Source organism: Rhinocladiella mackenziei (genome assembly GCF_000835555.1).
Source record: "Rhinocladiella mackenziei CBS 650.93 unplaced genomic scaffold supercont1.5, whole genome shotgun sequence".
In the NCBI taxonomy this organism is placed as follows: Eukaryota; Fungi; Ascomycota; class Eurotiomycetes; order Chaetothyriales; family Herpotrichiellaceae; genus Rhinocladiella; species Rhinocladiella mackenziei.
The window spans coordinates 709,748-733,772 of NW_013550600.1; the positions used below are offsets into that span (position 1 = coordinate 709,748).

The following is a 24,025-nucleotide window of genomic DNA, read 5'->3' on the forward strand; positions in this document are numbered from 1 at the left end:
CCCAATGCACCCAACGCTGTTTCGGACTGTTGAGTCCCACCTGGAAAGAAATTTCAGGAAAAAAACGGGCCTCCTATAAAGGAAAGTAATATTTATTCCCTTTCAACATCACGCCACCCATCCCATATATTCGCTAGGTTCTCTGTGGCTAAGCCTCTAACAAGACTCTAATGAAAGGGAAGTTTGATTGTGTGAGCCGGTGCCACACTAGCATGGACTTCCCTTTTTGGTCAAGACGACATCCACGACATGTCTCCCTATCCAGTGATCAGTTTTTGGGGGGGGGGGGGGAGAACCACGGTAAGGAGCACGGAAAAGATAAAAAGGGAGAGAAGAATGGAAAACCAAGCGTCCGATCCTGACAACACATCGAGTGATAATGTTGATTCCTGAGATATCTTGGGTACTTCTCATTGCTTGCTTACCCTAGCATGATTTTATCGCTGCTATGATTGTTGTCCCCGAGGAGAGTCTACAGGCATCATATTGCAGCTGATTAGCTGAATATGACCAAGCCGTCCCTCCCATATGGATGCCGTCGACACTCCCGATATTCTCGCAGTCAACTACCATACGGTGGAAAGTCGATATTTCAAAGCTGTGCCTCCTGTTCACAAGATAGTCAGCGTCCGCGTTGCCCGTCACGTCATCTGCTGCCGGATTGCCGAATGTCGTAGGGTTTCTACTGCTTGTGATGCACTCGAGGCGGGCATTGCTGTCATGAAATTTTGCCAACTGCCGTCGCTCCATCCGTTCAATCATTGGTCAGAAAGGTTACCTGGTTCGAGGTGATTCGTTTCGACAGGTGTGGGATGTCCGTTGCTGGTATGGTGAAGAGGGCACCTAATATGAACTTTTGGAAGCTGAAAGGACACTACTCATGGAGGCAAGAAGTGAATCACCTCAGAATTTTTGGCTTTGACAGGGTTGTTGCCCATTTCCCGAGCAGACCTAAAGAGATCATTCCTTTCGGCTTCAACCAAACACCTGGCCCTTGGTCATGATAGCGAGGATGTCAATTTGAACAGACTTGTACTTATCGCAACGACAAATCTTCCCTGCTCGGTGTTCCTTTCTTAGCCGTCCTGTTCCTGCCGAAATCATGCGGCCATCTTTGCGAGATGACATATTCATCCAAAAGATGGTGGTGCAATGTTGACAGGCCTGAAATCATAAGTGTGTTTAGAAGTCACATCCCACTCTTTGCGAATGCCCATATTACCATCATCGCATTCGGCAGCGTTTGCAGAGCCCCCTTTCGATCCGAAACTCGGAGCGCACCCCAACCCCAGACAACCGTTTACCTATGCCAATAAATGCTCGGGACAACAGGGAACACTTTCCCCAATTATGCGAAATGCGCGATTAAGCATCACCGTATCACTACGTGGTTCAGAGTTTCACAGCTTTGTCAGCTTGCTTCGACTGTCACCTCTGAGATTGGGAAGCGATTGGCGGGATATGAACGCCCCAGCCAATGCTTGAGTACGCTAACAGAAAGTGTGATGGGGGCCTTTGCGAGTGTAAAACCCCACAACCCAAGCTAATGCTGCGAATGGAAGGAGGAACCGCATTAGGCTCACATGGAGTAGGCTTCTGGAAGGTACCACAATCAGCCGTCGACCAAAGACACAACGCGGGTTGGCCAAACCCCCCCCCCCCCAGATAGCGTACTCAGATGTGCCCACCAAAGACGCAAAGACCCCAAAAGGGCCTTGTCAATGTCGTGTGAAGGGCGTGCAGGCCGGCCTGAGGAGTCATTTTTCACCCCCACCGACCTCGGACATTCGTATTCATTATCCGACGGGGAAGGCTGAATTGAATATCTCAGACACGAGATCTGACTTTTTCTATTCTTCTCCTCCTTTTCCATCCCGTGAGGCATGATTTGATCCCGCCATTGGGGATCGTGGTAAGACTTGGTAACACCATGGAGTATTTTGATTTTGAGGATGCTTCCAATACCATCCCAGGCTTGGACCTGGATGATTGTTCTTCATTAGCAGGCGAAGCCAATGAGCAGGAGGCTAATGAATGCTATGAATCACTTTTTTTCGATAAGTCCAATGCTCTTCCGGCTAGTCGACCAACAACGTCTCCCCCTGGAACCATCATGCTCAAACTCATCAACAATGTGGAAATCGAAGCCATTCCACATACTTCTGATATCTCTACTGACTACCCCATGTTTCGTGCCAAAGAGTCATGTGATCTTTGTGCAAGAATGGGGTTGGACTGTTTTTTGGCGACAAGAGGAGCATTGGTTACGGGCTGCACTTGTTGCATCTCCCTTTACCGAGAATGTAGCTTTGTCCACCCGAAGATCCCCAAGGGCTTCGTCAGCACGTTTCCGGGTATCACAGAAGACCAACAGGTCTGCGAGGGTTCCTTGACCGAACGCAGAAGGGCTATGAAGTCCATGGAAGAGGGCCGGGGCCGGAAAACTGGCGCCCGCTTTCCCAGAGACGCCGTTAAAATCTTGAAGCAGTGGCTTGCGGAGCATTCTGATCATCCATACCCCAATGAACGAGAAAAGGACGAGCTCAAGCAAGTCACCGGCCTCAAGAGAAGCCAAATCTCCAATTGGCTGGCCAATGCACGTAGACGAGGCAAAGTCCGGCCTGCTTCAGGGCCGTCGTCTCCCATGCTCGGCGCCATCGACATCCCCCCGAGACGGGAGAACCGGGAAATGGCAGATCTAAACCCCTTGGACCGATGGAAAGCCTCTCCCCCCGAACACGAACCTGCGTCGATGACGGCCATTGCCAGAGCCGTCACCTGCACGCCTCTGCCCGTCCGCAACCCATCCGTGTCCAGCCTTCATAACTCCCGACCCAGCTCCAGGAAGGCGTCCAGCGAAGATGACTCTTCTTTCTCCATGTTCCGCGCTCCATCCGTGAGCAGTTTTGAAACAAGAGAATCCAGCAATTCCGATCTTACCTTTGCTTCTTCGAGGTCAAACCGATCCAAGGGGTCATTCGCTTCGTCCCAAGATCGACGAAGGCGCCGGAGAGCACCGATGACACAGCGCACCGCTGCACAACAGGCCAAGTCTCGAAATGCGAGGATATTCCAGTGTACATTTTGCACGGATTCCTTCCCGGCCAAATATGATTGGCAGCGTCACGAAAAGTCCTTGCATTTGGCACTGGAACGATGGACGTGCTGCCCCACTGGAGGCACTATGACTGATCCATTGACGGGAAGAGAAGTTTGCGTTTTCTGTCGGGAAGCAAACGTGACTGCCGACCATTTGGAGACCCACAATTTCGCTGCTTGTCAAGAAAAGACTATGCAAGAACGTACCTTCTATCGGAAAGACCATTTGAGCCAGCATCTCAAATTGATGCACAATGCCAAAGTGCAGTCTCACATGGACACCTGGAAGAGCACCACCAACGAAATCAAATCGGCCTGCGGATTTTGTCCGTCCAAGTTCACCACGTGGCAACAACGTGCCGACCACTTGGCTGCACATTTTCGGAATGGGGCAGACATGAGCATGTGGGCCAACGGTTGGGGCTTTGAACCGTACGTCGAGAGACTGGTTGAAAATGCCATTCCCCCATACCTCATCGGACACGAACGGATGACCATGGAGCCCTATGTCGCCAGAGCTCAGGCCACACCTTCGGCCAACACCGACGCCGGGTTGACCAACGGCACCTCTGCAGAGAGCACAGAGCCTGATCAGATTACCAAAGATTCCAACTGTTGGGGTAGATTGGAGCAAGAACTGACCAAGTTCGTATCTCAGCAGAAAATCGCCGGCAAAATCCCCACGGATCAAGAGATTCAGGATCAAGCTCGTATGATCATTTATGAGGACAATGATCCATGGAACTGGACCTGCGCTGACAATCAGCAATGGCTCGACACCTTCAAGTATCAGCAGGGCATTGGCACTCTCACTGAAGCCATGATGACCCAGACCTTGGCCGAAGTGCCTATCATGGCGCCATACGTGATCAAGGGCGGCAACAAGTCCAAACCAGTATCTACGCAGCAGCGAAGAAGTGTTTCCATTGATACCACCTCTTTCTCCGCCATGACATCGGACGTCGGGAGTGCGCCCAATTCTGCTATGGCCTCCACTTTTGAGCCAAATATGGATTATGACTTTGACAGCATCGACTTCAGCAATCTCGATCTCGGGATGATGGACGACATGAATTTTGACGTGGGTTTGGATGGTCAAGGAGCAATGTCTGGAGACATGGGAGCTTTGACATCGGCGCCATTCTCATCGAGCATTCCCGGTGACACTTTGTTTGCCTCGTACGGCGGTGCGAATCCGATGATGGGAATGGTCGCACCCACGGGAATGCCTGCGCCGCGGAAACTGCCAGAGAACCATGACTTCATGACGGAACAGGGCATGAACCAGCTGACGGGTCATATGGCTGGATTCAATGGAATGAGAAATTGACTCCAAAGACAGTAGGGCCTCATAAGAATGAAACCAAAATTTTGGGGGTTGAACTCAGAGGATAGCTGATAATTCTGATTCTCATTATATACATGGCCAAAAAGAGCGTGTCTCCTCAACAGAGTCCGCTGGTATGGGTTGGGCTGGTGTCAAGTTAGGGCGCAGGGCGTGGCTTGCTACATTACATTTATATACGAGGGTTCCAGGGCGTCCTTGATGACGAGTGGAGGAAATTAATTAAATCATAATGCCCCGAAACACGAATCATCGCTCTGGAGACTTTTTTGGTGGGTGCTACCTGGACTGTCGATGTGGAAAGCCCACGCCCTGCCAATGGCATGAGATGATTCAGGTTCTCTTCTAAATATGTGATCATGTGTCGAGTCATGGGTAGGGGTGTCTCTTACGTCGAGAGCGGCCGGCCTTTTCCTTCATACACCGGGAGGCTGGTCTGATCGATGCCAAATATCTAGTTCGGAGTGACTTCGCGAAGTGCTGAGGACTTTGCGGCACCCCCCGTCAAAGTGGATTCGGTAGAAAGTAAATCCGGTCCGAGCAATTCCCCCAACAGTTCATAAACTGCTTTCTCTGGCGAGAAACCTTTACCCACATCAATCCGCCATCTGCAGAAGAGGAACACGTGCTGTATGTATGACATTCAAACTCCATGTGCACCCGGCTCTCCTATCATACGCAAGCTCCGGGTAATCGCAGGGGACAGGCCTCCCAAGCCGGCCACTAGGCGAAAACATGCCAAACAAGCTCTCAACAAACTTATTTTGCATGTGAAGATTTAATAAATAATAAGAGAAAAAGAACAGGGCAGTTCTTTCGCTTCCCTCGTATGTCGTGCATGAGCGGTCGGAGTGTGTGCATGTGAAACAAACCCCCATGGAGAGCTTTGATAACATGCTGCTCCTCCCTCTGCGTGTTGATATGACTTCTGTTTATGATTTGACTTGAGTATCCCTCGTGTGGGCTTTGCCTGCGCCCTTGTCGACCTCGATTGCATACCTGACGAGACACTAGCCGATCCAGCAGAGGAGGGTTACTCACCACAACTCCTCAAGGAGAGCTATGGCGGCTCCGAACCCCGCGCCTTGCGACGAGATCTCCAAGTCAACCTTCTATACCATGATCCCCTCAGTCGTTCGTTCGAGGATACCAATATTGACCTCCCTACGCCATTCCGCGAGGTCCATTGTCATTGCTTCGGTCGTCCGAAGGAGAGCATATACCCTATCGTGTATTGAGTCTACCAAAGAGAAGGAGACGACCCATGGCTACGCCTTCACCATTCCTTCTAGTGGGACTAGTGCTCCAACCATAAGACCAGACAGCTCAGAGGGAAGACTATCATCTCAAGAACTGAGCCTCGGAGTGCTTCCACAACCTGAAACAAGGTCTGGTGTGGATTGGGATGTTGCCGCAACAGGCGTGAGATTATGGGTGACTGCCAAAACACAAGCCGAGCAGGGTGGAGAGCCCACCGCTCTTCGAAGCATGCATATTGACGCTTTACGATATATGCATATGGCGTTACCCTCGGATCTAACCCCTCTTGAGATCGAGTCTTTACGGGCCAGCATGTCCCCTCAACTCATCTTTCGGTCGGCCGAGATCACAGACGTCCAGGCTCGACGGTCTCCGAACATTTTGAGGCAGGGTGTCGCTCAAGCTATATGCTGGCTCTTTGCGGGGTTTCTCTTCGTTTTGCCGTTCATTATGACATTTCTCAATCGCATCCTGCAATTTGAACGCCAACACCAGGTGACTGAGCGAGTGATCGCCAATGGTCTTGATTTGACTACCACTCTTGGTGAGCGAAGTTTGCTGTGGCAGAAGGCCTTGATTCGGGTTAAAAATGGGCGGGTGGGAGGCGCTTGTATTGATGCTGGGTCATGGTTCCTCGAGGGAATCATTGGAGGTGTAAACGACGGCATTGATGCCGTGGCTCGGAGTCGAAGGAAAACGCCTTGATTTTTTTCTTCCCTCCAATCGTTGCGTCTCGTCTAGCACGTAGTCATTCACTGTGACCAATCGCTGAATATCTACTCTCTAAATTGTTGCTGAGGCTGATATAGGACTTCCCAAGGTTGGCGGGATTACCGTAGACTCCGCCTTCTCCAACCGCGTATCTTCCCTCCTCATCAATGTACAATGTCCACTCTTTTGCTTCCTTCTTTTCGTCGACAACAGCTTGTCCTGGACTTGTGAGTGAAGGTGCCAAGCTCTGACGACCCGGGCTAACCATCCCCAGCTCTTCTCTCAAGGATAATTGCCCTGAGGGCCTCTATCTCTCGCTTACCCCCGGTGACCCATCTCTCTGGGCTGCGGTCCTCTTTGTACATAAAGGTGCTACCATCGCAACGACGTGATCGAAACCTCAAGCGTGAACTGACTTGAACACTGTAGGGCCATATGCTGGAGCCGTTCTTCGCTTCCAAATCTCCTTCCCCGACGATTACCCTGAACATCCTCCGGTGATCACCTTCTCCACCGATATCTTTCACCCATTGGTGGTACCATTGACCACCTACACGTTCAGCACCAGTGTGGTGGATGCAATCGGCACTGTCAGCGCTTCAGATGAGGATCGCCTCCCCCCGGGATCGTTCAGTCTACGCTATGGGTTCCCACGGTGGTTTCTTCGTGTCCGCTCTTCGGACAGCAAAAGCGATGCAACTGGTGGGACAGAAAATGACAAGGATCCGCAAATATCTCCGACCGTTTCATTCCCAGGTCCCGGAAATGCGGCTGAAGATGCTCAGATGAATGATGACAACCTGGACCGAAGAGACATAATCTTGAAAGTGCTGAACCATGTTCAAGAGGCGTTTGAAAATGATGCATTGTTGGACAACCTGCCGCTTGATACTGCGGGCGACCCAAGTGCGTGGCATGCCTGGCGCGCTCATCGGGGTCTGGCGAGGCAGGCAATTCAATCAAAAAGTCCGGTAACTGGAAGCAATGGTGGGAGTCCCGCTTCGCCCAAACATCCTGGGGAATGGAAATGGGATGGCGTATGGGAATCACGGGTGAATAATGGTATCGAGGCCAGCATCAGTGAAGCCACCCTTTTCGGCAACACAAGGGGTGGTCGAGCTGGAAGTGTTTCCGTCGACATGGCAACAACAGATCCTCGCCAGAATTCTCTTGCCTGGGCGGACCGACAAATCTGCTTTTCCAAACTAGACGACGAGCGCTTCGAAGAGCTCAAAGGCGAATGGTCAAGTTATGCCAGTACCATGGCATTGTGATGGACCGTCTCACCCCAATTGTCAACGAATAACCGGAACATGTTCAGGTTATGGAATGGACCATTTTCTGGTTGGGCCTCGCCGGTGATCATTTCCTGTACTTGCCTCTGTCGGAGCGTCCATGCTGCTCTCAGTTCCTTCAACCGGAGGAAGGTGAGAAGTTGCCACCGTTGAAATGATCCGGGGCATGCGGCTTTCGATGGAATGCTTCAAGCGACACAAGCATTATGAAGCAGAATTTTCACCGCCCTGATCTGATAGCTATTGCCCAGATGGTTTACGACAGATATAGGCGATTCAGATGATCTGTCGCCTCCGCTGACCCAGAAACCAAGCAATCCTTTTTTTGGCGGCGGCAGAATATAACAGCAATGACGACCATGACGCCATGAAGTAAATGGCAATGGCGATGGCGGCAGCAACGAGGACGGCTGTACGCCGCCGAATCCGATTGAGCGGGCGGCGGACTACGACAACCCCGACGAGAAGGGCCACGACCTCGTCGAGCTTAGAGCAATGGCCGCAGTGACAATAGCAAGGACCACGATGGCCAATAATGATACATACACTTCCAAATCTTTTCTCATGATCACGTTTATACTCCATTAGTCATGCGCCAACTCAGAATCACAAGCATCCTCTCGCTTCTTTCTGTTGGCATCTTCATTGCCACCAACTTTCCAACCAACCGGCACTCCATCGTCCGTGAACCTCGCCCACTCAAACCACCCGCATCCCTTGCCTCCATCTGGTTTGTTCCCAACTTGACACATCCACATATACCTCCCGCGATTGGCTCTTTGTCTCTGCACGGTCTTCAACACGCAGGGTACGCCGCAACGACATTTTGGAGTGTGTTTCGGTCGGAATTCTTCTCGGTACCAGCGATAGGTGATGTTGATGCGCTTGTTGCCTGCCACCGGATGCGGCGTGATGGTCACTGCCGGCGCGATGCTATGTTTCCATTCCTCTTGCATCTCCGCGTGCATGACCAGAAGTGAGTTATGAGGTAGATGAATGGCGATTTGACCGGAGATGTCGGCGGCAGAAGCTGGATGATTGGACGAATCGGACTTGGTCTTCTCTTTGTTGTCGTCCGGGTCGTCTTTGGGCACGATTTTTCGCACACGAAACTCTCGTGCCACGCCCAGGCTCAGGCTACCGATGATGGGTCGTGGACCGAGATAAGAAAGCTGGTCAGAATGGTAGCCGACGTGCTGGGCGCCTCCGTCGTAGCAATTCACGAACGCAGCGTTCGGTTGCCATTCTTGGGGTGACTGGTACTTGAGCTTCTTGCTGTCAGGGTAGAAGTCACGGATGCGAATGGCGATTTCCTTGTTCACGGCGTCGCGAACCAGGTCGCTGACTTGACGCATCACAGGGAGGATCTGGCGGATATCCCCCAAGTCATTCCCGTTGTAGTAGTACTCGCTCCTCTGGCGCTGGAGTTCCACCAGGCTGTCAACGTAGAAGCACGCCGTGTGCGGAGATTTGACCACACGGTCGAAGATTTTGAACCTGACACTCTCGTAGCTGGGGACTTCGGCTAGAAGTTCGTCCAGTAATGCGTTGGCTAGATCCGGTGGGAGGAAGTTATGAACGATGGAGCAGGGCGTGTGTGTCGCGATATCCTGCGGCGTGTACAAGTGTAGTGTCTTCCCTTTCCTTGTCAACGGTGGCAACCCGGATTTTGACGGGCTTTTATTCTCCAACGTGAAAGGAAGAGCACTTTGCAGACCAGGCGCGGTGAGTCGACGCGTTGGCGTTGACGGTGAATCTTTTATCGAGGCTGACAAGGACTCGATAGCCAGGTTAACAGAGCCTTCGTAGCTCAACAGGACTTCAAGCAGGTCGTTCTGGTGCCTCTCTGGATATAGCGACGAGAGAATCGCTAATTTGACATCCGTTGTTTCCTCTTCGTGGTCTTCGTCATACGGCGTAGTGGGATTCGCCAGCGTGTCTGCTGACACGCGACGTCTCTTGCATGAGATGAACGACTCCATGATGCGACCAAATGAGACATTGGACGTGCCGGCCTCTACTTGGTGCCATTATAGAAGGGTCAGATTGTTCACCAGGGTTTGACTTTGAATGTTTACGAAAGACGCAATTCTCGTATGACTGAAAACAAAAAGTGTTGATGCCCCCCTTGAAGTCCGAATACGCGGGGAGGGAAAAACCTCGGCACGATTTTGATCCTCGACTTGCCTACGACATTCGATGATCAAATACTTGTCGTCAAATTGAGCAAGCAGAGATGGAAACGACGGCTAGGCCGTCGATTTAATCCTCCTCAACGGTGAAATTTCCTGCATGATGCGTGACTGTACGGGATCAGGGACTGGAGTTTGCAAAACACATCCCACCGGCTACATCATCTCGCCATGCTAGAGTTTCAGACGCAGGGTTTTCAAGGCTACGCGGTCAAATATTCTCCTTTCTTTGACAATCGTATAGCCGTAGCGGCGTCAGCCAACTATGGCCTTGTGGGAAACGGCCGACTCTATCTGCTCGAATTGACGCCGCAGGGGATCCAACTGTTGAAAAGGTAAGACGATCTCACCATCTTTCTTTCACTTGCTGACCATCCCAGTTATCCCACACAAGATGCCCTCTACGACGTGACCCATTCAGAAGCTCATTCCTTTCACCTCCTCACTTCTTCCGGAGACGGATCACTACGACTCTATGATACCTCGTTAACACCAGAATTCCCCATCGCAACCTTTCAAGAACATTCACGAGAGGCTTTCTCTTGCAGTTGGAATCTCACCTCCAAAGCCACATTTTCTTCTTCGTCGTGGGATGGGACCGTCAAGATATGGAATCCGGAACGGCAGCAGAGTCTGTTGACATTGCCTACGCACTCATGTACATACAGCACTCAATGGAGCCCCCATACCGATGGCGTGCTGAGCGCAGTGTGTTCGGACAGCCACCTACGAGTGTGGGATTTGCGAACACCAGCAAGCGCGAGTAATCATCTCACGTTGCAGATTCCCATTCATTCGGCCCCCTTGTCAGCGGGCATGGGGAAAATCCAACCGACATTCCCACCGGCAGAAGCACTGACCCACGATTGGAACAAATATCGTGGCACTGTTGTGGCCACGGCGGGAGTTGACCGGATCATTCGGACATTTGATATTAGACAACCGAAAGGTCCGCTGCAGATGTTACAGGGTCATGGATACGCGGTCAGAAAGGTTGCGTGGAGCCCTCACCTCCCGGATTTGTTGCTGAGTGCCAGTTATGACATGACGTGTCGTGTTTGGACGGATGGTGGTGATCAAGGAGCACGAGCTAGAGAACTCGGTCGTATGGGGCGACATACAGAATTCGTGACCGGTGTCGACTGGTGTTTGTTCGGCAGTGAAGGCTGGGCTGCCAGTTGTGGCTGGGATGAACGACTCTGCGTGTGGGATGTACGAACATTCATGCATCCATGATTTCCGAGGACGAGGTATGCTGGGAGCTTTTGTGTGCTTTGGATCACGGCTGCGATTGGTACAATTTGAAGATTGGATAGGGCCGAGTCGCACTCGGGACAACCACCCAAAATATGACAGATATTCAACTTTACTGTGGCATCAAGGATAATTTTCTTCCGGGGCGTGGACGCACATGACTATCGGTATGTGGTTCCGGGCACCAGAGGCCTAAGTCTGCCTGAAAGTATAGGTGGTATTTAGTTAAAGCTTTAGGGATCACGTTGGTAAGGGTTTGGCTAAATTGCCCTTGATACCACAGTACATGCTGCTGATGTTGTTGAGCGGGGCCGTAAAACAAGGCTCATCGCCGCCTTATGTTACATTTCTGGAAAGACGTCGATGACGATGCAGTCCTGGCGTACATTGAAGGATCGGTAACCACCCAATGAGGCAGCATAGAAGCTTCCTTCGAACCTGTGGAGCCCGTCGATCACTTTGACCTCGTCGACTTTCCTTTTTCCTGTTCGTGCACAACTTCGACTCCTTGATAGGCCTTTGTTTCAACGGATCCCATGGAGCTTTATTTTTGAGGTTCATTTGACTTTCTTGTTTCAAACTCCCCCAGCCATTCAGCGTACAGCCGCATTCGGTCGGCGGGTACCTGCCGCTCACATCCTTGATGTTGGTCGTGGTGATCTATCTGCATGTTCTCTGTTCGGACGATGTTGATGCGCATACGTTAAGCGGAGATGCATGTTTCGTTTCCCTTTGCTGTTTCTATCACATATCCAAGGGTCATGTGGACTCCCATCCAACTTGCGTTACAACTTACCTGCCGCCTGCAGAACCGGTGGGCCTCCGAGGTCACAATCACCGTTGGACGTCTATATAAGATGGGATCTCCTGTGGGAGGTCTATTTTGTGTTCGTCAGATCCGTCCAGGCGCTCGCCGAGGGAGGTGCAGACAACCAACCCTACCTCCAAGCTTCGTTGATTCTCAGCCCGCCCGTTGAAGAGTATTGAATATTCGTCGTCCATCCCACACTACAATCAAGCACTGCAAGCAAAATGCATTTCCCACAGGTACACTATTTATTGGGCCGTCCGCTACTGGCATTCTCCACTGACCAATGCCAAGGTTCTCTTCGCCATCTCCTTCATCCTCACTCCCGCCCTCTCTCTCCCATCACCCTGGGGGAATAGAGATCTGACCAATCTCTTTCAACGCCAAAGCTGCGCCGAGACCTGCGGGACTGTCTGTTATTACCAATCCACCATCGATGACGCCGTCGACGAAGGATACCAGCTGTACCTCGACGGTGAAACCGAGGGGGCTAACGACTACCCGCACGTCTACAATAACTATGAAGGATTTGATTTCCCTGTGTCGGGACCGTATTATGAGTTTCCCATCATGAATGATTTCCAAGAATATGATGGAGGAGATCCGGGTCCGGATCGTGTTGTGTTTAATACGGATGGCCAGTTGGCAGGTGTGATTACGCATACAGGAGCAAGCGGGAATGACTTCGTCGAGTGTGATGGATAAGCGGGGGGATGATTGTCAATAACACATTCCTGAGAATTGTTCTCGAGAGGCTGCTACGCAGTTCTTACGGGTTGCGATGGGGAGGCTCGCCGAGTTTGGGGGACGGCTAGGAGGTAGTGAATAGAAGACAAGCCGTAATGTTTCAAAGAAAACGGGTCACAATTCCTTGATCTCCTTCTCGCTTTCTCGAGCAACAATGCAGCGAGTGAAATATCCTTCCCCCATATGAAGATTCAAGACACGTGATTTAGCCACTTCTGATTTAAGTTTTGTGGCGGTGCTGCCAACCGATCTGGTGACGAAAGTGGCTGAGCCTAATCGGATTTCGCCTTATCCGAGTTGCAGTCGCGACAAGCAGTGCAAAGGTCCCGAAAGTAAAGACTCGAGCTGAAAGGCAGAGTCTAAAATGGAAGCCTTGGTTGTAACCCGTCGAATACTGGGCATGACATGAATAAAAAGAAGAATAGAGGAAGAGATTCTCGATATGCACATACTCAACTCCGACTCCTCTGCCCTCCTCCATATCACCAGTGCAGCATGCCCAAGGCCACCAACGCGAACCTAGATCGATATCGACGCACTCCCCATCTATTCCCAATATACTCGGTGTTCCACCAATTCCGTGATGTCGGTGCCGCGTTTACAGGCAAAGGAACCGATCCCGCTAATCGACATTTCTCATTCCATCGGCCACCGCCAGTCGACAACGATCCAACAGAGATCTCACAGCATTTCAGAGCCAACTTGCAACAACTAGCGAGTGCGATGGGCTTCGAGCCGGGAAGTCTGCTGCTTCCCAATGGCGCCTGGCCGCATTCAGGCCACGCGATCATAGCGGAGGATGAGGAATATACGTGGATCGAGAATGAGGCGTCGGGAACATTGATGCCTGTCGTCACCAAGACGACACAAGTCGTCACATACGACGCCATTGCAAGTCGGTCGTCCAGACATGTCCTGGCCGTTCAAGGTGCCGATTGTCCGGCAATATTCCTGTATGACCCCTGCGCTCGAGTGATGGGCTTGGCCCATGCAGGTTGGAAGCCTCTTGTGCGCAACGTCGTGGGCAATGTACTCGAAGCCATGGTCCAACTGGGAGCTCATCAGCGGAACATTCTGGCGTACATCTCTGCTGGTGCCGGTGATCAATATAATGTCTTCAAATGGGACGAGGACATGGAGGACTCGGTGACGGATGTCTTTGTCCAAGGGGGCCGGAGTGATTTGTTGGGCGATACCACGATACGCCACGAGATGACTGCACAGGATTGTGCAAGACTTCAAGCCGCACTTGGCAGCCGACAAACAGATACGGTTGAGGAGGTAAAGGCAACAACCACGAGCTTCAAGCTCTCATATTTAGCTCGGACGGAGCTCATTCGTTGTGGCATCTCTGAGTCCAACATCTCATGCAATGAGGAGTCGACTATTGTTGAACGGTATTTGTCGCCTGATCGAGAAATTTCGGGATTGATGAAATACCACTCATATCGACGCGAGTGTCCGCACCATGGACTGAGCATAAGCGTCTTGTTTTTGAAGTGAAAATGGCTCCGAGGCCGCAATACATTACTCTTTGTCACGGTCCGGCCACATTGGCTGTGTGAACACTGATCTGTTTCTCTTTCTCTTTGACGGAGATTCGGTTTGGAGAATCTCGCAGAAATGTGAGGAAAGGATTTCGACGCTTGGAAATACGTGGTGCCTCCGTCGATGGCATACTCGGAATTTCATGGCAAACATTGATCGAGCCAACATTCGTGCCATCGGGTTTGGTATTATGTCGATCGGTTGTTTCTGTGGTAAAAATGACTTTCTTGCCTCTGACTCTGACGCCTAACTCAAACTTGGCTCCCATAGATTGCCGATCATGGTCCTCTTCGCTGGGAAGCAGAGTATAAGCGGGACCAAAGATAACCAGAGGCCAGAAACTGGCGCTGATGGCTAGATCTCTGAGTCCCAGCGGTCGGGGCGTGACTGTCTTGTGCGTGAAACCCACCACTTTTCTGTTCGAGGCACGTTTCTGCACATGGCCTGAGGCTTCCCCGTTGAGGAGGACTTCCTTTAGAAAGAGAATGTTTCGAAACGACGTCAACATGACGCTCAAATCGATGGCGCTGCTGAACATGGCGGCCGCTCCGAGCGTAAGTGAAGCCAAAAGAGCCAGGGAACCAAGCTGAGAGCTCACTGTGCCGTCAGTCGGCCTGGTCGTCCATCCTGAGAAACCTGTGGTGATGACAATCCCTACCATGGTCATGACATTGGCTACGACGCCGTCTAGAGCGGTCCTCCCCGAGTCCACCGCGCTCGTGATATCTCTTTTCTGCCAATCTCCAACGGTTCTGGCTTCGCTTTGTTGCGTGTCTGTCATGGTTTCCTTGTCCGCGATCGGGACGACGTCCACATCTTGCAGAAGAGTTGCCGGGCATATTGCATACGCTGGGTTGGCAGCAGGTTTTCCAAGTTCTCTGAACGTCGGCGATGTCGGACCACCTTCCAATCGAGCTTTGAGCTGAGCGAGCTCAACGGATCTGAAGGCCGCTTTGTTCAACAAGCTCCAACTTGAGCCCGCGATGACCAAGGTAAAGAAAGCCATGATGGTCCGAAAGACATACCAAAAGTGTGTACAGAAGGCGGATGCGTAAATCACAACGACCACCAGTCTCGGATAGCTGTCTGGGCCCCTCTCGTTGGTAAGGAATCCGTTGAATGCCAAGGTGGACACCAACATCGAGAGAGCTGTCCATAAACACACCCACTCCCACACGGCTAGTTGTACCATGCTTTTGGTGAGTGATGATCCAGTGGTTAACCACATTGGAGGTGTCTGGATTCTCTCGTTGGGAACCGCATTGCATTGTGTAACGCCTCGGGCCGCCTGATGCGGTTCCCCGTCCATCTGACCAACATATAGAAGTCGGATGGAATCCGTCGTAGTCGGACCTCCTCCCGGTGGATCCGTGGACGCCGTGGACTCACTGGTATCAGGCCAAGCTCTGGAAAGCAAATTTCCGATGTTTTCCTCGAGAACGGTAAGAGGGAGTTTGCAGGTGCTCAACAACCTTGTGCCCGGTCCAATCAAGACCGCGTAGGTCGTGGTGGTCAGTATCACGCAGACCACAGCGAGAACTGTGTCGAGGGCTCGTACCACCGGTTCATAATCTTCTAGTATCTCATCTGTGGTAGTGGTGGTCTCATTGCTGTCGGATCCAGATCCCGCCGGTATCGTTCCTGGAGGGTTCCCAGCTGGAGAGCCCAATGGGCCAGCCGTGGCAGCAACAGCCACGGCGTTGGTTGGAGCTGTGAAGAGAGCTAAAGAGATGATGACCAAAAATATGAATGGGCATTTGGATGGCATGTTATAAACGGTGTATCCCCGAGGTCGTCTCCAGAGCCGCACGCCGAATCGGCGCTTTTTGATGAATTTGGCAGCTCCACTCAGAGATGTCGTCCGCAGAATGCCTGAGGTTTTGCCTTGGGAGTCACCACATGGACGAAGATCATAGGCGGATTGATTCCAGACTTTGACCGCGGCTCAATTTGATCAAAGAATCGGTCCACGAAGAAGAAGGTGATGGACAAAAGTTTTTGTGTAGAGTAAGGCTGTCGTTTAAAATCTGTGGCCCCCTCCCTAAGTCAAGAATCTCGCGCATGCGGCGAGCCCCATAGATCCCCCCAATCCTTTGGTGGAACAGGGCCTCCAGTTGGACAAATCAGCCTAATCAGCAGGGGAGGGATGGCCCACTGCGAAAGGGCTGCAGCTTACTTGGGCTTAGTTAGCAGAGGGCGGAAATTGAATAAGCGACATGAGTCCGAAGAAAACAAATTTCGTGCAAGGTTATGAGCCCGCTTAATACCATGCCAGGAGCCAACCATGGAATGAAATGATAGGTAAGAGTCAGGGGTTGACCTAGCCCCTTTTCGCTTGCAGCCATGGCCCGAAGCACCCGAAAACAACTTACCACGTGTGAACAGGCGATTTGTGCCGCCTCTTTAAGGCGTCGTTTTCTCTCCGCGCCAAGATCGCCAAACTTGGTCGTGCCCTTATTCCAAGTTGACTTCCCAACTATCGCAGTAGCATCATAGGAACCAAAAACGACCTCTCTTCAGAAACACCCAGAGGACCATCATAATAAGTGTTTTCTCTTGGAAACTCCAGTTTCTTGGTAAAAGGTGGCTTGCCAGGAGGTATTCACATGATTAGATCACGTGAATATGCTTACGTTATCGTCCGGCTGCGGAGCCACTGCGAGGCTGATACCCTCAGGTGCGCCAGAATCACGCACCCTATTATCACTTCTCATGCTGGAACTGTGTTCCGCTTGATTTCCCAGGTGAAGCCTGATCGATTTGTCCTTGATGGAAGTTTAGGTCTAGGTATGAGTGCTACACTGCTTCTGATACTTTACACAGGGCTGAAGTTCTGGAAGGGCCTCTGCGCATTTTAGGGGGTCAATCCCTGTGATGCACGCTTCCTCCTGTGTCGGGTGCATTGGTGCGGCTGAGGCAAGCCCTGCAAGACGATTTGGCAATGGCTTGTACAGTAGATATGAGGGAGGTGTTCGACAGCCACCCATGTATCTGTTATTGGCGCTTGGCTAGTAGGGGGCGAGTAATGGTTGGCTCTTGATTTGCGAGTCGACTCCTTGGAACTCGCAATGTTTAAGGAGAAACTTGCCCTATTCACAAGCCGACCAAATTGCACCGCCCCCGGTTTCTTCCAACTTCCCAGTGTGTCCTTCTTCAGCCTGATGACCCTTCACCAGAAGTATGGGCATAGATTCTCAACCTTCAAGGAATCCTGGTGTCCTAGAATGGCCGCATGACCGAATGGCTCCTTCCGCGTTCCGTACTTTACAAACCCACTCCTCCCGTCCACAATCCTCTAGATTTCTTAACACAACTCAAACTCTGGTACTCTCTTCTCATTTGTCTTAGACTCCTTTATCTATGGTTGATTTGCTCTTTGTCCCATTGAGGTCGTCCATTCCGGACATTGCCAACTCCTGAGCAAATGGCTCCATCTGTAAAGGAAGGGGAGAATCTACGGAGACTCCGCGATTGCCCCGTCTGTATTGTCTGCGGGAGACCAGGAGAAGCGGAAGCAATCGCTAGTGCGTTGGAAATTCTTGGGCAGAAACTCCAAGGCCATGAAGTTGCCGAAGTTGACAACGCTCACACGTTTTACTACGGCGACTTTGACCTTGCCTCTGGAGAAAAACTAGGCTATGTCGTGACAAGCAGCACACGTCAGGGCATCCAGTCCTTCACAGTTCACACTGCGCTCCTATTCCATATACTACGGCCCAGATTTGTCATCCACGCAGGAGTCTGTGCAGGCTACAAGGACCCATCTCAAAGGTCGGCATCATCACTTTTGGATCGCAAATTGCACGCCTCCAGCTAATGTTCATAGAATTCAGCTAGGCCACGTCATTCTGGGCGAGAACGCTGTGAATCTGGAAGAGGGCAAGTTCAGAAAATTCGGCGATGGCGACATTGATTTCGTCCCTGACTACAACATCGTCAGCGTCAGGGCAGGCGACATGCAAGCCTTTGCCGACGACGGAGCACGGGCAGGCTACCATTATGGCGACTTCATAAGCGGCTCCGCCGTCCGTGGGGATGCACCCACGATATTTGAAAAGATTCGCCACCAGGTAATTGCTAGAGTTTGACCTAGCAAATGCATCGCTCACAGCCCGTAGGTCAAGCGGAACGCCATAGCCCTTGACATGGAGGCAAGCGCTTTCCTTGAGCTTTGCCAATACTTCTTCAAAGAGAGCGCTTGCCTTGGTGTCGTAAAAGGAGTTTCCGACTTTGGTGATGAGTTCAAAGGCGACGACCCAAACGCGAAACAGGACGCCCTTCAGAACACGGCGATAGCATTACGAGAATGGACTACCACAAGGATCTCAAGCATCTACTGGGACATCGACTACAGTTAGTTGCTCCCACTATGAATATCATCTCTTTAACTGCTCTACAGGCAAAGAACCAGCCGCCGAAATAGTTCCGGGATACTACGATAATTTCGTAAGGCGCGTCCTGGACAACATCACTCAAGGCCTCCCTGTATTGAAAAAGGCTATCCAAGAACAGGTCTGAGCAAGACGCTTTTACCATTAGCCAAGGAACGCTGATATTCCGTAGCCTAGTCACCAACCACGGCAAAGGCGGTCGCCCAGAGTCGACTTCAACGGGAATACGATTGTTGGACTCAAGATCATACTACCCAAAGACAACCAGCCTCGCCAGTATAGCACCCCTGGCCCCATCTCCGCGCTGTGCAAAAAATATGATATCATCGAAGTCGAAGTCGGTGGTGTACGTATATTTACCAACTTGGACAGTGCAAATGTTAAACGTTCAGCAGGATCACGGAAAGAGAGGCCTTTACTACAAGAGGGGTTTTCTCATTGACTTCCCAAGGACCGTGAACAGATACGCGGACACTTACGATGCTAATTACCAAGTAAAAGTATTTGGCGAACTTTTGAAGAAGAAAGAATACTTTGACATTGCCTCGGAGAGCATCAAGGCAACAGTTTGCTCATGGGATGAATTTGTCTTGTGGCTTGAGCAACCGCAGCCAGAACGCTACGCGAATGGAGAGACTCCAGCCCAACTCGATGTCGGACCTGCCAATGGATTGACTGCAGGGGCAATCCCCAAAATGAGATCGCTATCAAGGCTTCGTTCAATGTTTCTGCGCAACAAAGTCCAAGTATGAATGGTTCGTTGGCGATATGAATATTAAATCGGTTAGGACGAATAAGAAAAAGTGAGCTGTAAAGATGATATCCATTGTTAGCCTGCTCTTGTCCTAGCGAATTAGCCTAGCAGTTTCACAGCGCTTGTTAGACAATCCTTTTGATTCTGACTCCTTCGCTCACATCTCATCCAACATATATATGACAGTTGCAGGTTGTAGGGTGGTCCTTCCTCTAAGACATGACTTGAGCCATTTTGTTCGTTTGCCGCCTAAGTGTTATGTTGTCATTGACCATCATTATTTTCCTGGCGTTCTTGCCATACACATGCGTGGGTTGGGGAAATTTAGGACACAGAACCATTGTACTCATCGCGGAGAAACTTCTGAATCATGATGGCCTAGTCTATGCTCGGTCTCTTCTAGGTCCCAACGATTTATCTGACACGTCTATTTGGGCGGATATTTACAAAAACACACCCGAAGGAAAGCACACGGCAAGCTGGCATTTTGTCGATGCTCACGATGACCCTCCCCATACATGCAATGTTTCATTAAGCAGGGACTGTTTACCTTCAAGGACGTGCATCATTCAAGCGATCATGAACATGGTGCGTCCTCATTGATGGCACCTTGAGACGCAGCTGACAGGCTCAGATGTTGCAGCTACAGGACGATAGTATGGGATGGTACGAGCATCACCAGGCGTTCGCCTTTCTAATCCACCTGATTGGCGATATCCATCATCCTCTTCACGTCGAAGGTATGGCTCGAGGGGGGAATAATATCCAAGTCCAATTCGATGGCCACGTCCAATCTTTGCATTTCGTCTGGGACGTCTGTATCCCCCAGAAAATCACTCAGAGCAACGAGACAAACGAGAGGGCGGCGGCCGAGACATGGGCGGCGAAGCTATACCAGCATTTGTTGTCGCCTGAGGCCCAGGAGAGCCCGAGCGCCCCTGGGACTTGGAGAAAAGCCACGCAGCTTGACGCGCCGCAAGATGCGCTGTTGGCTCCCAACTTCTCTCCTGATGTGCTTGGCTGGGCACAGGAAGCCAACCAATATATGTGCAAGTATGTGCTGGCCGACGACATCGATTCACTTCGGGGCAAAGAATTGGGCGGACTATACTACCAGGGCGCTGTCCCAATCGTGGAAGGCCTTATTGTGAATGCTGCCAGGAGACTTGTTTTCTGCATCAACATGCTAGCCGCTCACAGCAGGAGTTGGAATGTAGAAGGTGGCGTGGCCCGGTGACCGCTAGAAGACTCACAGGGGCTTGGTGAAGCGTACGAGGCCGCAACGCTTTACCCGTCAGATCAGGGTTCGCTTCCCCTCAGCCGCATACGCCCTAACTGTCAACAACGGCATCATGTTCAGGAGTACTCATCCTCCTTATACATGGCTTGAAAGAGATGTGCAACAACTGGCAAGGCCTCAACTGGTCATGACTTTGTACTGTAGTGATTGAATGAATCACTTCACTCTGTTGGAAAACTGCCATCCGCCGAATTGGCAGATGATCCACTTAAAACCTCGTATCTGCAAGAGGCTGAAAGTGTGATGAAACATTGCCCTTGGGTCTCGCAATGCAGAAAGGCAAACTTTGCCGCTTAGGCTCCCTAAATCCCAACCCAGCCTCATCCATTCCTCTCATGATATTTCGTACTTAGGAACACACGGTACTAAGCAATTGTATAATTTGATGCTGAAACTGTCATTTTATCCCTTGGCCAGAACCAGTCAGTTGGTTCGCAATCCGTGCTCTTGGACAACAACTCTGCTTCGCCGAAGCGAGGTGAAATATATTTCAATGGAGACAGGCGACACCAAAAAGAGACAGGCAGAAGACGAGCCTTCGGCTGCTTCCTCCTCTTCAGGCAAACGGGCCCGTATAGCAAATAGTTGCCAGTGGATTAACAACGAAAAGATATACAAGGACTGGATTGAGCGGAAAAATGGTGTCTGTCCAATTCTCTGGGTCCATGGTCCTCCAGGATCTGGCAAGACCTTTCTCTCCAGATTCGTCGCTGATACTCTACGGGCGTCGTCAGAACAACCAGCCACAGCTTGCTATTTTTGCGAAGAAGCGAGCTCCCTACTCCAAATTGTACGCTCCGTTCTCGAGCAGTTGGCTGGCCATGTAAGAACGACGCCGTCAGGGAGAGATGTACTGGTCCATGCCATTGACGAGCTGGCAGCCCGCAAAGACTCTGCGGCTGCCTCGCCCGATGCAATATGGGATCTTTTCACCACCGCCTTGCAGGGTGTCTCGACCTGGAACCTGGTCATTGACGGGGTCGACGAGTTGCAGTGGCCTATCCTCAGTGAACAGGAGTTCAACTTCACGCATCGTCTTCGCCGACTTGCGAGTGGAAGCTCAGGAGCTGGAAAACTTTACGTCTCAAGCCGAACGCTCGCAAACATTCGGCACCACTTTCACAACGTCCCTACGATCGTTCTTACTCAGGATAAACTAGAGGACGACATCAAAACTTTCGCCTCTGATCTCGTTGATGGCCATCCTCATCTAGGTCCTTACAAAGACGTAATCGTACGGTCTTTAGTGAAGGGGGCAGATGGCATCTTCACCTGGGTTGAAGTGTCTGTGCAGTCTCTGGCCCTGGAAACAACGGAGGAAGGAATAATCGAACGCCTCAACAACCTTCCTCCCGCATCGACGGATCTTTATGCCGCCATCATAACAAAACAATCAGAACGGCTCACATGGACTGATCTTCAGATACGCAATGCAATCCTCCGTTGGACGGTCAATGCTATTCACCCTCTGAATGTGCTCGAACTCTCCAATGCCGTGTCAGTTAGCACCAATGCCTTCGTGGCCGAAGTGGAGGAGAAGGCTGTGGCGGTGTGCGATGGCCTTGTCAAAATTGAAGGCGGAAAGGTCCGGGCCATGCACCATTCTCTCTTGGACTTTTTGAGATCTTCGCACGAGAGCGCGGCAGCAATGGCAGATGTGCACGGCGCTGCTGGCCATGCTTCAATTGCCATTGCTTGTTTACGATATTTGTCGCACCCTGCTTTCGCCGTCCCCAGCGGAATAGATACTACCAACGAGTTTCCCAAGTCTAGCTATCCACTCCTGGAGTACGCTGCGCTCTACTGGGTGCATCACGTCACTCAAGCGGACAGAACAAACAAGGAGCTCCAGTCGCTTATCACGCAATTTTTTGATGGTTCAACGGCCTTTGTCTGGTTGGATTGCCTTCTTCCAGCGTTTTTCTCTCGCTCCGTCTTACCAATACCGCCACGACCCAAGAATAGCGCCCGTTTCTTTCACTTGTTTACCCTCAAATCACAACTTGTGAAATTCTTTGATCAAGACGAGCCTAAGGCGGATTTCGATCGCAAGATCTCTGGCTTTCTCTCTAGCAGCTATGAACGAGCGCTAGCTGATGCCAGAGCCGATGCAAGCCCAAACCTGGAGACATCGACCGTACTCCAACGCACGCTCGATCTCGGCGAAGTCTACGGCTGGTTACCTGACCAAAGATCGAGGTCAGAAACCCTTTTTGCTGAGGCATTCAGCATGGCACAACGCCTCAAACTCGCCAACGAGCTTTCTTTGGATATCTCTCTGGAAATTGCGACATATCAGGCGCAAGCAGACGCCTTGAAACGTGGTGGCAAATATAACGAAGCACGTACCATACTTGAGCAACTGGTTCAACTCATTCAACCCCAGCCTTCTACACCGCCAATGGAATCCAGCTTGATGTTTGCATTGGACAGTCTCGGTTGGGTATGCATGAGATTAGGGTCACTCGCCGACGCGGCTGCTCACCTGTCGCACGGCCTCCAGCTCGCCACAAAGCTCTCCGGCACGACCTCATCGCTCACCCTTCGCTCTAAGATAACCCTAGCGGAAGTCCTTATGAAACTCCACCGTGCGCAGGAAGCTGAGGCTCTATGCCAACAACTGGTCGATCAGCTGGACTCGCATCGCGAGATCGGCATTCCTCTGCCGCGGGACTCGATTTCCCACCTGAACACCCTTGCCGCCGTGTATATGGCGCAGGGCAAATTCGCACAAGCTGTCCAGACTTTTTCGATGGTCGTAGAGGATCGGACAGCCACATTCGGCGGGGACCATCCTATGACATTGTGGGCGACAATGCAACTGGGCCTGGCGATGGAAAAGGCAAGCACAGGATCCGGCGAGTTGCTGGCATTGTTCGATAACTTGGTCATGCGACAGGAAAAGGTGCTAGGAACCCAACACCCTGACGTCAATACCAGTAGAGAGGCCCTGTCCAGGGTGCAGGGGGCTGCCGCCTAAAGTTGTTCTAGAATCACTATCGTCCCATCTCCAAGACATGGAGACGGAACCAGGCAATTGACTTTCCTCAGCGCGCAGCTTTCTCACAGTTGGTGCAACTCGTGGCTGGTCATACTAGTCCAAAAGTGGAGCATACAATGGAAATTGGAAATGGCAGAATTGCAGGTATAATCGCTTGGTGAATGAACTGCTGTGATGCCACCTGCAATATTTGCAAAGAAGGCTTATCGCCCAAGCATCTGATTTCATGTAGTGTCAGATGTCACCTAGTCTGGGTGCATAAGTTCCGACTGCGACGGCGCTTCGCAAGGCTGTATAAAGGGACTTGCCGACACCACCAC

General features: G+C 51.3%; 9 protein-coding genes across 9 annotated transcripts; 7 read left to right on the forward strand and 2 right to left on the reverse strand.

Moving 5' to 3' along the window:
• Positions 1-1,930: 1,930 nt before the first annotated feature.
• Z518_06732 (uncharacterized protein) lies at positions 1,931-4,429 on the forward strand (the record flags this gene model as incomplete). Its single annotated transcript, XM_013414862.1, has 1 exon — positions 1,931-4,429. One exon carries the CDS (start codon positions 1,931-1,933, stop codon positions 4,427-4,429), a length of 2,499 nt encoding a protein of 832 aa, XP_013270316.1.
• A 1,077-nt stretch (positions 4,430-5,506) lies between these two features.
• On the forward strand, positions 5,507-6,409 carry Z518_06733 (uncharacterized protein; the record flags this gene model as incomplete). The annotated part of the gene is made up of 1 exon (XM_013414863.1): positions 5,507-6,409. The coding sequence occupies one exon, from the start codon at positions 5,507-5,509 to the stop codon at positions 6,407-6,409; it is 903 nt and encodes a 300-aa protein (XP_013270317.1).
• A 180-nt stretch (positions 6,410-6,589) lies between these two features.
• Z518_06734 (uncharacterized protein) lies at positions 6,590-7,689 on the forward strand (the record flags this gene model as incomplete). The annotated part of the gene is made up of 3 exons (XM_013414864.1): positions 6,590-6,642; positions 6,690-6,784; positions 6,845-7,689. The coding sequence occupies 3 exons, from the start codon at positions 6,590-6,592 to the stop codon at positions 7,687-7,689; spliced, it is 993 nt and encodes a 330-aa protein (XP_013270318.1).
• Positions 7,690-8,294: 605 nt separating this feature from the next.
• On the reverse strand, positions 8,295-9,692 carry Z518_06735 (uncharacterized protein; the record flags this gene model as incomplete). Its single annotated transcript, XM_013414865.1, has 1 exon — positions 8,295-9,692. The coding sequence occupies one exon, from the start codon at positions 9,690-9,692 to the stop codon at positions 8,295-8,297; it is 1,398 nt and encodes a 465-aa protein (XP_013270319.1).
• Positions 9,693-10,073: 381 nt separating this feature from the next.
• Positions 10,074-12,669, forward strand: Z518_06736 (uncharacterized protein; the record flags this gene model as incomplete). The annotated part of the gene is made up of 3 exons (XM_013414866.1): positions 10,074-10,237; positions 10,283-11,114; positions 12,259-12,669. 3 exons carry the CDS (start codon positions 10,074-10,076, stop codon positions 12,667-12,669), a joined length of 1,407 nt encoding a protein of 468 aa, XP_013270320.1.
• Positions 12,670-13,206: 537 nt separating this feature from the next.
• Z518_06737 (uncharacterized protein) lies at positions 13,207-14,214 on the forward strand (the record flags this gene model as incomplete). The annotated part of the gene is made up of 1 exon (XM_013414867.1): positions 13,207-14,214. One exon carries the CDS (start codon positions 13,207-13,209, stop codon positions 14,212-14,214), a length of 1,008 nt encoding a protein of 335 aa, XP_013270321.1.
• Positions 14,215-14,248: 34 nt separating this feature from the next.
• On the reverse strand, positions 14,249-16,027 carry Z518_06738 (uncharacterized protein; the record flags this gene model as incomplete). The annotated part of the gene is made up of 1 exon (XM_013414868.1): positions 14,249-16,027. One exon carries the CDS (start codon positions 16,025-16,027, stop codon positions 14,249-14,251), a length of 1,779 nt encoding a protein of 592 aa, XP_013270322.1.
• Positions 16,028-17,683: 1,656 nt separating this feature from the next.
• On the forward strand, positions 17,684-20,641 carry Z518_06739 (uncharacterized protein; the record flags this gene model as incomplete). The annotated part of the gene is made up of 7 exons (XM_013414869.1): positions 17,684-18,030; positions 18,086-18,329; positions 18,378-18,612; positions 18,659-18,744; positions 18,823-18,996; positions 19,046-19,396; positions 20,039-20,641. The coding sequence occupies 7 exons, from the start codon at positions 17,684-17,686 to the stop codon at positions 20,639-20,641; spliced, it is 2,040 nt and encodes a 679-aa protein (XP_013270323.1).
• A 556-nt stretch (positions 20,642-21,197) lies between these two features.
• Positions 21,198-23,684, forward strand: Z518_06740 (uncharacterized protein; the record flags this gene model as incomplete). The annotated part of the gene is made up of 1 exon (XM_013414870.1): positions 21,198-23,684. The coding sequence occupies one exon, from the start codon at positions 21,198-21,200 to the stop codon at positions 23,682-23,684; it is 2,487 nt and encodes an 828-aa protein (XP_013270324.1).
• Positions 23,685-24,025: the final 341 nt, after the last annotated feature.